Source organism: Rhinopithecus bieti, unplaced genomic scaffold (genome assembly GCF_001698545.2).
Source record: "Rhinopithecus bieti isolate Rb0 unplaced genomic scaffold, ASM169854v2 scaffold_25987, whole genome shotgun sequence".
NCBI lineage: Eukaryota > Metazoa > Chordata > Mammalia > Primates > Cercopithecidae > Rhinopithecus > Rhinopithecus bieti.
In genome coordinates this window covers 1,147,375-1,164,840 of record NW_016812078.1, presented here as the reverse complement: position 1 = coordinate 1,164,840, position 17,466 = coordinate 1,147,375, and the positions used below count along the sequence as shown (strand labels likewise).

Here is a 17,466-nt window from a genome sequence, read left to right as displayed (position 1 = left end):
TTAATTTGCTTACTCACTCTTCTCTAGATGGGCATGAGGACTGTCTAGTTTTTGCTGTTATGAATAAAGCTGCTATAAACATTCTTGTATGGGTCTTTTTTTTCTTTTTTGACTTACAGGTTACTGCCTAAGAATGTAACTGCTAGATTCTCAGTGCATGTTTAGTTTTATAAAAAAAACTTCTATGCCTTTTCCCAAAGTGGTTGTTCCATTTTACACTCCCACCAAGAATGTATTCTCCACATCCTCACCAATACTTTGTGCAAATTTTTCATTTTAGCCATGCTGGGGGCTGTGCAGTGGAGGCTCTGGTTGGAGCTGGCGGAGACTCACATTTCTATTATTGCCCCCACTAGCTCCAGTCCATCAGAGTAAGGAGCCCTCTCGCCCAAGGATTTTACCTCAGAAGGGGAGGGGGTTTCTATCTCAGTGGTTTATTTCTTCTAAGACCCCAACAGAGGAGAAGAACTTCATCTACTGTTTGTTCAGTTCCTCTGTCTTACTTAGGAGAAAAAGTTTAAAAAGTATCAGATCATCTAACTGGGTCAGGTTGGTTAACTCAAAGTTGCCTTTTGTTTTATGATGTATTTTGAGGCAAAAAGATTCTCACTTCTAAATCCTAGCCACTGTCTCTCTTTCCAGCAACATGTAAAACCTTAACAATATTCAAGAGAAGAAAAGTTCCCAGTACTCAGGCTCAACCTATTTTCCTTCACACTTCCCTAAGAACCATTCTTTACGTGATCATGACCACCCTATCGGGCAGGATTGAAGTCACGGAGGAGGTAACTGCACCTGAGCTGAGAGCCTCAACCACAGGATGTCGTGGCCCTCAGTGGTACAAGATCCCCTGGCCTGCGGTGACCCTGTGGCGGACTCTGCAGCAGGGCCCAGGCTGCCGCCGGCTCTCCCTCTGCCGTGGGGAGCGGTGAAAGCGGCATGCAGCCTCCGCCTTTCCCCACTCACAGCTCCATTCCTCTCCTGGCTCCTGTCCTCTCTTCTTTTCCCCCTCTTCCTTCCAACTCTTCTCAGTTACCTCATAAAACTCGTGTCCCCTCATTCTTTCTCTCTCTTGTTCTCTTCCATATGGGAACTAAAAATGTATCCCAAGCTTGCCATGTAACTGTCAAAGTAGTGTGAGTGCCATAATGAAGCTAGACATAATGAAAAACCAAGACCATCGACATCTAAAGCCCTTGAAAATTCCAAGAGGTCCCTTTCAGAAGCTCCACAAAGGAACCTTCTACTTTCTCATCCCTTCCTAATTAAACTGGCTTTTCCTCAAGTACCAGCATTCTACAGAGACAAAAAACTTTTGTCTTCACTATTGGGTTTCTATTTTAATTCCTAGCATCACAGCAGCATTGTTTTCTATTCTATGGGTTGCAAAGATACAACATGTCAGTTACATTTTAAGTTTTATTGCAACACTATGCCTATGGCAAATCATGTACTAAATGCCAAATAGTCTTAAACTTCTGGAATAAAATCAATTTCTAAATTAGGATTTGCCCTTTTTTTGCTATTTGGTTTTAAATATTTGTTACAAGAATTTCATCTTTAGCATATTTATATAGATATTTATTAAGATATAATAGTTCCATCCTCAATATCACAGTTTTGCAAGTATTACAGGTATGTAAACTTATAAAGTATATACTATACCGACTCCCTTTTTATAGATGAGGAAAATGAGATTCAGAACAGTTTCATAACTCACAATTTTTGTTTGTTTGTTTGTTTTTTGTTTTTTTGAGACAGTCTCACTCTGTCACCCAGGCTGGAGTGCAGTGGTGCAACCTTGGCTCACTGCAACCTCCACCTCCTGGGTTCAAGTGATCCTCTGGCCTCAGTCTCTCAAGTAGCTGGGATTACAGGCGTGTACCACCAAGCTCGGCTAATTTTTGTTATTTTCCATAGAGATGGGGTTTCGCCATGTTGGCCAGGCTGGTCTCAAACCCCTAACCTGAGGTGATCCATTCACCTCATCCTCCCAAAGTGCTGGGGTTACAGGCATTGAGCCACCACACCCAGGCAGTAACTCACAGCTATTATAATAAGTGGCAGAGCCTGAATTCACACCTTGGTTTGTTGGCCTCCAGCTGGTACTTTCTCAAGCACCATGCTGTACCTCTCCTCTGTATTGCCTAGTACCACCCAATATACAAAATAAAGCTTCACAGCATGGAATTGAACAGGCCATGATTGTGTGATCCATAACCCCATCATTCTCTGCATCTCTACTATGTTCCTAAAAAATTGTTCAGACTTTACCAGGTCTCAGAAGGACAGGGAAAGAGGTTAGCAAAAGTTCAGAAGGCAAAGTAGTAAATCCAGACAGATCTCTAGTAAATTCAGAGCTATTCTGGAAAACAAATTGGTATCTAGTAAAAAGAGTCTAGCTATGCAACTAATAATAAGCATCTATTATGTATTCTAAATAGCCCTCACGTGGCTCTGAGTGTCAACACAGAATATGGCTGATAAACCCAGTCTATTCTGTTATCCAAAGTGCTGGGGCATTCCTTACTAATTTGCCCTAATGGTTTTCACACAAGTTCTAACAAGATACCCCCATTCCACAGAGCTTTTGAGGGCTGCGGCACAGTTAAGGGCAAAAAAAAGAGTGAGAGCCCAGATTCAGCTGTAGGAGACGACTCTTTTACAGTGGCACTCCTAGTTCTTCACCTGCTGCTGACACATGAGACCTGAGTCCACTGATTCTTTCAGCCTGCCACAAATATACTGATTTCATCCTTCTTTCAATAACAGTTTGGTGCCCATGGTGGCAGGCTCCCTAGCCCTCCATTCTACTCCCTTCAAGTTTACCTTCCTGACTTGAAAAACTAGAAATTCAACAACATTTTCAGACTCTCTTGCAGCTAGCATTCCATATCCAAATTAAGTCCTCCAATTAGGTGTGTTTGCATGAGGTCCAGAAGGCAGAAGCAAAAAAGAAACCCCCTTTCAAGCTTTTTTGCTGAAAACAAGATCATAAAAGGTAAGCTAACTTTTTAACAGCATGCTTCTAATGTTCAGTCTCTAACTTCCTAGATGGTGAAAGGCTGTTGAGGCAACTGAAAACAGCAGCTTTTTGAGTGTGGCTTTCTGAACTTTGGACTGCAGCTCTGGGGATATACCTTGAACCCCTCTTTCCAGTGACAATCTCAAAAGTGGCAGTTCCCCTGGAGAGCCAGTCCTGCATTGCCCCAGATCTGCCTCCTGTACTTCCTTTCTCTGTCACCACAATAACCATTAACATTTCTTGTGCATTCACTATGTGGTAGGCACTGTACTAAATGCTTTAAATAAATCATTTCATTTAAACTCCAAAACAACTCCATCAGGAAGGTACTATTAATATCTTCTTTTTGTCAGATGAGTTAGCTGTGTTCTGAAAAGGGATAAATTGCACAGGATCAGATCAAAGCTAGTGGTTAAGTAGTAGGTAAAGCTGGAATTCAATCCCAGATCTGCCCTACTCCAAAGCCAGAGCTCGTTTTCTTTAAAGTTGAGGGTCTAGGACATATTAGCACATTTTAATTGCCCATACACATTATGTTGCTGAAAATGCTGTTCATTCTTTTCCTTTAAACAATATAGACACACAGGCCAGTCTATTTCATGTCCAGATACATCTAGATAGCAAAGAAGTCTAATTAAATAGAAAGCCATTTAAAAATAGAAAGGTATCTCTTTGTGAAAGCTTGCCTAAGTCATAATAAGATCATTTTACGGTAAAATTTAAGAACTAAGATGAAAGCAGACAGGTCTTTCCATTCGTCTCTGGAAGAACCAGAGCTGGGAGAACAGACTCACACTTACCAGGTGCTCGGTTAACAGCAAGGTTTCGGAAATGGCTGCCTTTGATCATTTCCACAGATAATCGCCCCGTTGTGGCATTGTACGAGAGCCCCACCAACAGCTCTGGCGCCCCTCCATGAGACAGCGACTGCGTGGATGAAGTACTATCACTGTGAGAAACCGCAGATGGGCTGAGCGGAGACCCTCCACTCTGGAGGGGAAGAACAACAAAGAATCCATTGGCCCACGCTGCACTACTCTCTTTTAGAGAAAGCCGATATTATGTTTGGTGACATTGTGACCCAATCCCCAATGACTGCCAAAGATGACTAAGGGCGCACTCGGTGTGAATTACAATGGCCCCGGGAGCACAGTCATGGATGAGATCCCTGCATTAGGAACTGACATGTTTGCTTCAAGAGCTGTCTCCTTTCAATATTTCCTCTCTAAAGACAAAACGGACAAAGACGTTATTACTAGTGTAAATCAAACCCTCTAAAATACAAGGAGAGTTAATAATACATTCAATATAGACTCAAATTCCCTCCTGTGTAATCTGTGCTTGGATGTTTCTAAGGAACCCCTCCACTCCAGGCCTGAGGTTTGTTTCTGTTCTCTGCAGCTCCTTCATGAATATGGCAATATAGGAGGTGTTGTGTCTTAACTATAAAAGAAACGACCACTGGACATCCACCCCCACATAGAACATTTGGCTCCTAGTACTGCTTAAGGTTATAAAATATATGCCAGGTGCCAAATTTTGCCTTTTAAAGAAATAACTTACATTACAAATGAGCACTTTTACAACTGTTTGAGAAAAAAGCCAACACATGGGTTGTGGGTCTCAGCGACCTGGCAGGCACCAAGTGATCCCAGGAGAACTTGCACTTTCTGTCATGTTTATTCATGGGCACGCTTCTCCTGAGCACCTACCCTTCCCCACCAGGCACGGGCACATCAGGAGGAGGAGCACAAAATTGAACAGGACACTGATTGTCACTCAAGGCACGGGAGTAGGAATCAGCCTTGTGGGGGCAGGCAATCCTGTCCCCCTGAAATACCATCTCTTCCACCAGAAACAAGGGCATTCGATTTGGCTTACCCCTTTCTTCTCAATGTCTAAAATCATTTATTCAAACTTCTGACCAGAAACTCAATAATCAGAACCAATAAAAGGAATCAAATATTCTGCCCATCTGCAGGAAAATATCCTATTTACCAAACCACAGACATCTCGGCAAAGTGCCACCCCCCGCCCCGCTGCCCCGGAGGCTTTATGGAAAAACGGTAGGTCTAGGTGGTTGTGATAAATGCCTTACAGACCCTACTGTCTAGAAGACAAAAATTCAACAATGAAATATTTGCCTACTTTTAAGTGAGACTCATTCCCACTCTAGTGCTTCTATAAAAGCTTCCCGCTGTGGCGCCTGTCACTCACTGCTTGCCTCTCCCATCAAATTCTGAATCCGTATAAATCTCTCAGTCCCTGGTGCATAGCCTAATGTCTGGCACATAACTATGCTCAACAAAATGAAAGATTTTCACCTGCAAAGTTCTTTTACACTAGCTCATTTTCCCCATTCAACTCTGTGCCCCCAGCACACAGCATAGGGCCTAGCAAGCAGAAATATGGGTGTGATCATCCCCATTCCCCAGCTCTATCATGCAGGATCCCTCCTGATCTCCTGTGCATTCTGTTCTCCATCACTTCAGATGTGCTTTACTCAGATATTAAGAAAAAAGGGAGATCTGAGCAGAGATGAGACATCATCTGGCTTATACTTTAAAAGGTTCATTCTGGCTCCCACGTCCAGAAGAGTCTGTAGAGGCAAAAGCAGAAGTGGAAAGACCACCACTGAGCAGCTATTTCAGTAATCCAGCAGAGAGCCAGGTTCTGGTTGTACTTGAAGATAGAGCCCATAGGATTTCAGGTGGAAAACAGAAAAGTCACAGATGACTTCTGAGATTTTTGAACCCAGCAATTGGAAGAATGAAACTTCCTTTAAACAACATGGGGAAGACTGCAGGTGGAATAGATTTAGGGAGGCAAAAATCAGGATTTCAAGCCTGAAGACATTAATTTTGAGACATCATTGGACATTTAAGTAGATGAACCTGCCACCACTACAGTCCAGCCTTTCTGTCTCCTTTGTTCTTCTTCAGATATGACAAGCTTCCTCCCTCCCCCGGCCACCCCACATCCTGACTGCTTGCTTGTGCTGTTCTCTCTGTCTGGAACTCTCATCCTCCTCACGTCACCAGCCTCTCTCTCTCGATGCTGTGAGTTCTGGTGTTTTATCACCACCTCAAAGAAACTTTCTCTGATCCTCTAAACAAGCGCAGCCTATCACTCTCTCTCCTTGCCTACTTGGCCACCACTAGACTGCAAGCTCTCCAAGTGCAGAGGCATCGCCTGCTTAGTTCTTTCCTGCATCCACTTTGCCTGTACCATAATTGACAGTAAACATCTCTGAATGAATGACTGATTGACCCCAAAGCCTAGAGAGCTCCCTGATCTGTTAACATGGTTTTGTAAAAGGAGATGGGCATACTACATGACATATAACCCACAGCAGTAGGTGAGCTGCCCATCCTGTAGACATATAAATTATGACACCCTTCCTTGAAACTCTGGGGCAAGCAGGGAAATGGGGTATGAGGGAAGACTGTAGTAGTACAAATGAAAGGTTTTGGAGGCAGCTGAAGTTCTGGGCTGCTATCTCAGTCCGCCCCAGCATACCTGTGAAGAACCTTGCCCAGAAAGTCCCATCTCTGAGATTCATCATGATGCAGATTGGGGGTAGGAGGAGTAGGATCAGTTATCCACAAACCAGAAGGCCAAGCCACCTTCCCTGTTTTTTTCCATGCCCTCTACCACACTGCTGCTATCTTGTCCTAAAATGGACAGGGCATTTATCCATCAGGTTATCAGGAAGACAGGCATGAAAGACCCATTGTACCATGAGGTACAAATCATGGCTTACAAGGGTGAGGAGAGCCAAATGGAAAATTAAATTCAAGTCTCTGAATTCACAGACTGAATGTACTAAATCAAGGGCTGACAATCCCAGGTCTTCAAACACACCACGTCATTAGCAGCACCATTTAACATACTCACACTTATATTACTTCTTGGCTCCAGAACCAGAGTCACTTTCATTTCCCCTTCTGGGTGCAGGTGGCTGAGATAGAAAAGTTTCTCTCCCATCATTCTCTCTCGGGTCATCTTCCGGGCAGCGTACAGGCGGAAGCGGACAGCACAGGCAGCCACGTCTCTGGGCTCCAGTTTGGCGAAGATGACCTTCTCCTTGAAGACGGGGTTGGGCCCTCTCTGTATGTTCGTCCTGCCCCTCTGTTTCTTACCAGGCAGCAGCACTACATGAACTTGCCAGGAGTTGACACCACTTCGGTCCTTATCTGGGAGGCCCTGTGCCCTCACAATGGTCACTGTGAGCTTCTGGCTGGAGGCTCTATATTCAAAGATGACATCTAGGTCACCACACTTTGAGATGGGCTCTGAGACTCCGGATGGCACCTGCAAATTGGTCCTGTCCTGTTCCTGTTGCAGGCAGAGGAAACAATTAGAAACAGAAATGATGATACCCAATTACATTTTGGCCAGTTGGTGCTCCTTCGTGCTCCTTCAGAATCCCTGCTTTCTAACTGCCAGTGTATTCCCTCTATATCAGACAGGTCTATTTACTGGTCTGTCGCTGCATTAAACTGTGAATTCTTTGACGGCACAGTGCCTAGCATATGGCGCGCCTTCGTGAATGTTTTTGGAATGGATAACTAAAGCTTTTATATTTTGCAAAGTGTTTTCATATACACTGCCTCTCAAAAAGCACAATTGCCCAGGATCATTGAAACCAAATGAGATGCTAAATCTAAAATTAAGTCAACAGGCAATTGTCCATAGGAGACTTTTCCTTGTGTCCCTAAATACAGATGGTTGAGCCTGAGCCTGTTCTCCACAGACAAGAGTTTTCTACAGACAAGAATTTTGATGGGAGACCCAGGAAGGTGATGCTTCAGTATATTTTCAATCTATGTGGGAGAAAAGGTTTAGGGCTGAGCTTCTCAAACTTTAATGTATACCTAAATCATCTGAGGATTCTGATTCAGTAGGTCTGGAGTGGAGCTTGAGATTCTGCCATTTCTGGGACATGTGCAAAGGATGTTGATGCTACTAGCCTCGCCTCACACTTTGAGCAACAAAGGTTTAGGAGGACACCTCCACAGCCCTTTAGTAAACAGCAACACTGAGCCTGGAGCCAGAACATCTAAATTGAAATCATAACTCTAGCACTGACTAGCTTTTTTACCCTGGCCAAATAGACCAGCCTCTCTGTATTCAAGCTTAAAAACGCACATTAATGTGCCTGCTTGCTGATGTGTTGTTGTGAGGTTTTCATTGATGTGAAAATACCTGGCTCAGGCCAGACTGCATCAATATCTATTCCCACCACTGGACTGGTGCTACCTATTCTCAAGCACACATCTATCTTTATGGAATGTCATCCTTGGACGGCAATTTACTTGCAGCCACTCAGATCTGATGACCTTACTGGGAAAACTGAGCTGAACTGCATTTATTATAATGAACCACCCCACTAACAAATTATAAATAATGTCAAAAATAATTCTGTTTTCCTCTGAAGGCATGATCCTTACCTGTAACTCAACTTTGAACTGATTCTTATTGCAAACCAGTTCTTATTTACGCAATTGAACACCAGACCTTGCTAATTTAGAGATCTTGTTTCAAATTACAATAAAATGCCTCAAAATATGCATCCATCAATGAAACTTTCCCACATAGTCTGGGTGAAAGTTCATGGTTCTCTGGGTTCATATTTCCTTAGGAAGCCCAGGCCTACCACTTACTAGCTCTATGACACTGGGCAAGTTATTTAATCCTTTCCATGTTCTATTTTCCTCAACTGTAAAATGGAGATGGTACCTTCTGTGTAGGGATGTTGTAAAAGGTAGAGGACTTGACAGATAGTAGACATCTAATAAATACCCTTTTCTTTTAAGATTCAAAGTAGCCTACAAGAAAATTTAAATTTCTTGTAAAATAAGTGAAGCTTCTTATATCCTTTCCTCTGAGCATGCAATCATGCGTGAGTGTTTCTATTCAGAGGTACTTAGTTTCAAGTGATAAAAGTGGTTGCTATAGAGACTTTTGAATACAACTGACTGGTGTATATATATTAGAAGCAAGTCTCCAAGGATTTAAGCCAACTCAAAAATCAAGTCAGAATCTTTTCTCAAACTCCCTTGTTTCTTCCTAAAACTCCCATCTATTTTAGCCTACTCTTGTTCATCTCTGTATTGCATTTCTGACCATAAGTAATAATAGCTAACATCTACTATGCTGTTTCTTATGCCAAATACCATATCAAATCTTTTACAGGCTACAAAAACTGGCTCTTAAACACTTCAGATCTTCTTGGCCTTACCTCATGTTCCATCTTCCCCTAAGGCACAGCCTATCTGGGCTCTAAGTAGTTTCAGTCTGGAACAATTCAATAAAGTCTTACCTTCTACCCACACAATATAATTCTCATCTCTTATCATTGGTCCTTCTGTTGACCGCCAAGGCTTAGACAGCTGCAGAATCCTGCTTGACACTAATACATGTAAAGTCTACTTTTTGCCCCGTAGTCAGTTGCCCTATCAGTTCACACAGATTCTTGGAGTGTGGACACACAAGATCAAGCAATTAGCCATACTGAGTGGTGGCCAATTCAACTGTGTATTCTCATACTTGATCTCCCTTCTTCCCTGCCTTACTTCCCTTGTCTCACACTTTTGTTCCCTGAGGTTGCACTCCCAAAGTAGGGAACAAAGCCTTTACTTAGGCTCTGTTTTTTTGAGGAACCCAACTAAGAAACATTATCTTTTTGAATATTTACATCAATGTAATGAGGTAGGTATTTTAATATCTTCATTTTATGAAGGAAGAAACTAAAGCTTAGAAAGACTAAATAACACGCTCTTTCCCCACAAGCCCAAATCATATTCATAGACAAGATTATCCAGGACTCATTCCCTGGCAGTTTGAGTTCTGGGCCTGCCTTAACTCGTATTCAATACTCAAAATCCCAAAATCCCAAACCTTATTTTGAACCATACGGTCTCCTTTCTTCTTCCCCAAACCTTCAGGCATAACAATTTTTATTTATAGACACACACACACAGACACACACACACACACATATATATATATATAGAGAGAGAGAGAGAGAGAGAGAGAAAGCATGCACGAGAGAGAGAGCACAAGATGAAGAGGGGAGAAGACAGAAGGTGGGGGTTGGAATCACACTCTCTGTGGTTTTTACATCCTTTGTGGCCCCTGCTCTTAATGTTAGTTAATAGCTCTTAGTTTTGTCAACTCCAATGCCAAGGTAAAAATATTTTAGTGAATGAGGAACTCTCTCCACTTATGTATCAGGCTATCTCTTCAGATAAATGCTCACTGCACCTGCAGGTTTCTAGGAGCGTCCTGAGTAGAGCTCCTGACTGTCCTAAGAATGCCTCTGAATAAGGCGCAGATCCTGCCAATGGCTGGGCTTTGGATAGGCCAATTCAAGCTGTGGCCCATAAAAACTGGGCTTTGTGGCCCCTCCCTGGGTTGATTTGAGAAAAAGATTTGTGAATGTTGGTATTTTCATAGCAATTAATTATTTCAATACACTTTACCTCTCACCAGGCAACTGAAGGAGCTCCTCATGTGGGTACTGTTAACACCACTAATCCATCTGACCTTCCTGCAAGGTAAAAATCTCTTCATTCTTATCCCCATTTGGCAGATTTTAATTAACTTCTCAAGGCCAACCAATTAATCAGTGGAAAGCAGAGATGAAAAGTGGGACACCTGTCTCCCTGTGTGCTCAAAATCACCAGCCACACTCCCATTGTCATTCCTGCCAAGCCCTGGGTCTGCAGGAAAAAGCCAAAGGCCTTTGCCAGCAGAGAAAAGTGGAGCTCAAAAATCCATCAGCCTAACAGGTAGTCACACTGCACGACCGGTTTCCTTCTGAGACAAAATAAATGATTCCTTGAGCTCTAATATCCTGGGCTTTTCCTTAAGATGAGAATACTTGTGTCAAATTGTCAAAACCCATATATGTTTAAAGATTTTCTGTCAAATTGAAAGCCTTTCTGTTTTAGTAAGATAGTGTTGATGTCATCTGTGTGGCCTAAAGCAAACAGGCCTACAATATGTTCCTGATGCCAGATACACAGGGGAAGACAGAGTTCTCAATACAGCTAAGAGGCAAATAAATCAATTCTTAAAAGGCAAGCTAAGCCTGCAAAGCAGGCAGTTACGGGAACTGCCTCCGTGTTGGATTTGAAGTTCTACTGTAGGAGCACCAAATTACAGTTTTTTCTCAAAATAGATAGGAGGTTGAATGGAGCACACAGAGATGTCTGGGTATTTTTGGAGTCTGAGAACATTTAGTACCCTCAATACCGAGTCTTCTATTAAAGCTCCAGCAGGCAGGTAAATGGGAGGTGACCTGGAGAAGGCACTTCCAAGCCTCATGGCACAATCACCAACCAAGGAGACAGAGTATCAATAGGCAGGCAAATCGTTTAGTCTGTTTTGGTTTTGGGTGAGAGATTCAAAGCATTTTTTAAATGTTAGTGTGTGGGATTTAATATGGCTTGGTAGTAAACTAACGGGTAAGCAGAGTTTTTTCTTTTTTTAAACAAAATTTATAAAGTTAATGGCTTTGGGTGCCTCTATATGAAGCGCTGCTTTTTAACAAGCCACAAACCACATATGTGAGCTACCATTTAGGTCCTCAGCAGAGACACCTACACAGGGGCACGTATATGTGTGCATACCCCTCCTTAGATACTACCTACACGCACCAATGTGTCAGCAGTAAGGCTTGGAAACAGGGTTTTCTGTGATTTTTTTTTTTTTTTTTACCTTGAGCATTTAGTGTGTGTGACACTCCAAGTCCTAATAAGAGATGCATTCTGTTTATTTTCTCAAATGGATGCTAATAAAATCTATTTACCTCTCTCCTCCTTCCCTCATCCCTGCAAATTATATTAAAGGTTTATATATGTATATGACTTATTTCATCAAAATTAATTTCAAATTAGGTATTAAACGCCATTCCTTAATGCCTTCCAATGTCACAGAATCATGATAGGAGGGATCTATCTAATGGAAAAATAACCGTAAGGGCCAGTAAAAGGAAACAATTTGGTAAAATCCTTATCACAATGCCTGGCATATATTTACTGCTCAATAAATTGTAGCTACTACCATCATCACCTCCAGCCATATCTCTGGATTGATTGTCACATTTATTCTGGACTAAGCTTTAATTGAAAAAGAACTTTGGAAGAAGTATCTTTTATCAGAGATTGACTACAAAAAGCAGTGTCAACGGCCAGAGGGCCATTACTAATTAATGCTGTCTCCTAGGCCTTCAGTTAAATTCAAAGCTAACAAATATATTTACAGTGCAACAGCCACATCATCATACCTTGTATAATTTCACTTGGAAGGTCATATCATTTTAGTTCAATTTTCAAATAACTTTCATATCAAATAATCAAAACTTGAGATTCGGGCTAAATAAAAATAGACTCCACTTAATTGAAACCATGAAGTAAATAAACCAGTCTCTCTAAAGAACTGAAAATTCCATTATTTAAAATTAAGCCTGTAAAAAGTCTTTATGTAAAAGAAAAGCCTGGCTGTTCCTAGATCCATTCTGTCACCATTCCTCTTTTTCTTCCTTTTTTTTAAACCATTCTTCCTTTTTTTCCATTTTGAGAGATATTTATGATTCTGTTATTGACGTGCATGGGATTTTGGTCATCTGAACAAAAATTTATTGCAGATAAAGGTAATGCTTCCTTTCTGGTTTTTTTTTTTTTTTTTTTTTTTTTTTTTTTTTTTTTTAGTGAGATGAGGAGAAAGGATAGTGGAAAGAGGGGAAGGGGAAAGGGAACCAATGAAAGAATAAAAAACAAATAACTTGCCTCTGGACTCCACATGGAGGAGCTGTCAGTGGCATAGGAATCTTCAAATCCCCGGCTATTAAAAGCTGTCTCCATCTCCAAGCTGCCCTCTGTGGATTGGCGCCTGAGGCTTTGGACCACATTGGACTCTTGGTGCGATGTGCCATGGTGTTTGGCATCCCCCCTCTCACATGGGGACTGTGAGTGAGCAGGGATGTGGTCATCTTCACCATAGGAGAGATTCTCAGAATAACGCCGTTGGCTGGCTCCATCTAAATCTAAATTTGCAATAAGAAAACTGTTTCAAATGCATTATTCTTAACACCTTTTTACCTAGAGAAATTGAGTAATTGCAGTCACAACAATCAAGATTGCAAAAACAGAACCCATACCAATAATACCTGCAGAAACATAATTCTATCCATACAGTGAAGAAACTTGATCCATAAAATGAAAAAGAACATTATCTCATTATGGGGGGTATCAGAAGGTTTAATACTTTTTAAATATGAGTGTAGAGAATGTATATTTTTGTCAAAAGGATAAAATAGACACAGCATTTTGCTGGAGCTAATGACCACAAGACTTCTGCAATGGATCTAGAAAGCAAAAAGAGTCATCTAATGTGAAGATCATATGGTCTCCCAACCTTACCATGCTTCCTTTTCTCTGCAGTGTTTACTATATTCCCCTCTGCTCAAAAAGCTTCGGTGACCCTACCAAGTAAAAAGTTCTCTCCTTGATCCATGGTCTTGGATTGATATGATCTGAGTTTAAATCCTGTCTCTGCCATAAGAATTTGGACAATATTCAAATTCTCTGAATCTTTGCTTCTTTATCTAAAAAATGATGAAAGCCATCAGAAGATCACTGTGGACACATGAAATAATATTCACCTGGCAGCCAGCAGGCCTTCCATAAATATTAGCCTTGCTTACCTGCCTGGCCCGAACTGGCCTCATCCAGCCCATCCAACCCCATTTTCCACTGCTTCCCAAGTGACCATGCCTTATTCCTCTGGTCTCACCCGTTTATGAAAATGCTAGCTGTGTATTTCTGCTCACGGTGCCCCTCAAACCCTCCCTGTGTCCTGTCCTCCCTCCCCATACAAAGCGCCAACAACTCCTGAGCCTTCCCTGCCTCCTTCAGTCTCCACACTTTTCTCTCTCAGCACTCCTCACCCCAATTCATCCCCTTTCGTCTTCCTACATGTCAAGGTTGTCCTCAGATGGTCAGGAAAAGCTGGCAGGATCTTCTTAAGAAATAGCTGCCCCCACTATTTGCCTCCCACGCCCAAAGAGAAATTGAAGATCTCTTATCTCTTTGGCCTCTTTTCTCCTCCAGCAGACCCCATCCCAGGATGAAAGAAAATTAGAGATTTAGACAGGACAAGGGAGTGGGTTGGCAAAGTCTATGTCATAAAGCTCTTACATATACATCATATGGTAGCAATTGTTTTCCCTCATTAGCCTGATACCTCAGCTATTAATAGAATGTAAGCTCCTGGATGGTACTAAGCCACATACATCTACTGCATAGTCTTTATCTGCCAGTGGGTTATCACTAACCCTTCAGAGAACTTAAAAGTCTAGGTAGGTAATAAACATTGAAAGCAGCCAGGTATGCGGCAATATGAGTGTTGGTGACAGGGATTCACCAGAGTACATGACCCATGTATAGTAAGCATTCAAACTTTAAAAATATGTTATCAACCAGACCATATAAAAACATCTTCAGGCAGATCCTCGAGGCAGAACTTCAGACTCCTGATTTGGGGTTTTGTAAAATCACAGCAGGCCATTGAGAAAGTTCCCTATCTTCTTTGTTATCCTCAATTATTCAGTTCAGACGCCTTAGACACACTTTTATAGGACATCACAACATTTTTACATCCAGACTTTTGGTTATTTGGCAAACATACTAAAAACAGGCCACACAAAATGACAGAACAAGGAAAAATCCACATGCAAAAACCTACAACATAAAGCAGGATTTTCTTCTAAGTCTCTAATTAGCACACCCATTCCTCACATATACGAACAGTAAAATGTCCTATTAAACAGTGGGTCATCCATCAACATGTGTAGAACCCAGCAGGATTTCAGCACAAATTTTTACTTTACCAAGAAATTACCCCCATAAAATTGTCTCATGACTTTAACTCCTATGGTGATAATACCAAGATCAGTAATAAGAGAATTTTCAAAAGCTACATTAAGCCTTGAAAAGCTATTCATAACTGAAAAACATAAGAATGATATTAACGTAACAAACCATTTTCCATGACAGACAAGCAAGGAATGAATTAGAGAAGCAAATCTGGGGTACAAGTCAAGTTGCGAGGAGGAGGAAAGGGAAAGGTGATTCACCTTTCCATAAAGCAGTCTTCCCGTGCCTTTAAATTAAAGAAGATCATGTCACCTTCAACACACGTACAAAAGTAATTGCCTGTTGTCAGAGAAATGTATCCTGGCTTCTTAGAAATTATAGGCCATAACTATGTCACATCAACCAAATTTATTTTAACAGAGAAATTCTTCCACTTGCTTAGTCCATATCCCACTTTGATAGAATAAAACCCCATTATTCAAATACATTTTTCATACTCCCAAACCTCTTTCCCTGATCGCCACCCAAATACAAAGACTTCTGCTTACCATCTGTGACGGCAAGTTTTATGTGTCAACTTGGTTAGACTATAGGCACCAATTATTCAATCAAACACTAAATCTAGGTAGTGCTGTGAAGGTATTTTATAGATGTGATTAAAGCCTATAATCAGTTGACTTTAAGCAAAGGAGATTATCCTACATAAGCAGTCAGCTGAAAGACCTTAAGAGAACTGAGGTTCCCCTGGAAAAGAAGTTCAACCTAAGAACTACAGCTTCAGCTCATGCCTAGAGTTTCCCCCTACCTTTCTGCAACCTGTTCTGCAAACATGGGGGCTGTGTATTCCTGTTACCTAGCCAGCCACCACCTTCATATAAACCAGTTCTTTGCAATGAATCTCTTGGGGTACACACACACACACACACACACACACACACACACCCCTGCATGTGCATGTGTTTGTATGTACATGTACATTCTGTATGTATATGTATGCATGTAATCCTGCTGGTTCTAGTTCTCCAATTGAACCATGACGGATATACCATCTCAAACAAAACTAAGTACACATTCTGGAGACAATTGATCTGGTTTTGAGGACACCAAGGTAATAATATCTAGCTTGTAGGAAACATCCTCAGAATAACTATTCCATAAGCAAAAATAAGGTTATTGCTAGGAAAAAAAAAGAAAAGCCCCAGGAAATGGACTAATATTCTGCAACTAACCTTTCATGCCTAAAGACCTTGCATACAGGCCTCCAATCCAGACCACTTAGACCAAAAACCCTCTTTAACATTATCAGGAATCCAGTGACAATTAGTGTACAATAACATTAAATCAGATACACAGGACAAAAGAGAATTTGCCTGGAATATGGTTCCAAATAGCCTCACCACAGAATCTAGAATGAAGGATTTCACTTAAGATGAAATATGAGACAACCTACCACTAGCTCATTCATGTTTCAGATTTTACTTGGATTTGGCCCTTTAATTTCACTGTCCAACACTTTGGAATGCATTTTTAAAGTGGAAGAACTGTTTCTACAACTACATTTGGTCTTACAAAACAAGGTTTACAGTGGAATAAAACAGCTAAATAGAGAACAGGCATACCAAAAAATTCCTCTCTGGGCTGCATGCTTAATCTTTTCATGATTCTTTACCACCGAAAAAAAATCCACTGATATAAAGATGAACAAAAAAAAAAAAATCAAGCAATAAAAACCATCTTAACATTTCCATGGCATCTGGTAACCTAAAATTTGGCATGTGTCTATTTCTATGAAAATCTTGCTGATTTTCTTCAAAATCTACAGGTACTTCATTCAATGTAGTAGATTTTTTTTTCCTCTTTAACCTTTTCTATCACCATCTGTCTAAAATTCAGAATTACCAGTTAGGACAAGAGATAATTTGCTGCTCATCCCAGGAGGGATAAGGGTTAGAATGGTTGTCAGAACTCTCAGAATATCAGCCATTTGTGTAAATCAGAAGCCAGACACTTGGGCTTTGGGGAAATGGGGCCATTAGCTTCAGGATTAAACAAGCTGTTCTCAGGGAATCAACTGCTATTAACTTTCATTAGCTAACATTTGCCCTCTCAATGGAGAGAAAGGAATGCTGTGATGTAACATCAGAGAAAGAGAAAAGCCAAGAGAGGGGGTGGGGAAATGACAGTGTCCGCGGCCACTGATGTTGTGGTTCGGTTATATAAGGCCTTTATTTATTAATTTACCTTGAGCTAAAAAGAATGGCAATAAAATACATTATGTTGGTTTATGCCAATAAGTCAGACCACGTGACAGATAACAAGTTATTCCTGCGAAAATTAGGGGTCTTTTTGTTAATTCTAGCTCTTTAATCCTTTATTCTGTCTGCATGTCCTGTGCTCATCCTCAAATCAAAATGTCTCCTCTTTTATCTTCTCTCAATTTCTGCACCCTCCTTGTTGTCTGTCTGGGTTTGAAAACATGGAACATCTACAGCTATGCCCTCCTTTGACTGACCACCTTCCCAAAAGGAAAGAAGGAAAGGTTAGAGAGCTCAGGTA

At 41.2% G+C, this 17,466-nt stretch overlaps 1 protein-coding gene across 1 annotated transcript in view; it reads right to left on the bottom strand.

The window, feature by feature from the left end:
• Positions 1-17,466, bottom strand: part of SYT16 (synaptotagmin 16) — a 136,582-nt gene that overhangs the window by 43,581 nt on the left and 75,535 nt on the right. The window contains exons 3-5 of the mRNA XM_017895554.1: positions 12,823-13,079; positions 6,923-7,363; positions 3,826-4,015 (exon numbers count right to left, since the gene is read on the bottom strand). Of these exons, the coding sequence (XP_017751043.1) occupies positions 3,826-4,015; positions 6,923-7,363; positions 12,823-13,079 (888 nt within the window). The remainder of the gene's footprint in view (positions 1-3,825; positions 4,016-6,922; positions 7,364-12,822; positions 13,080-17,466) is intronic.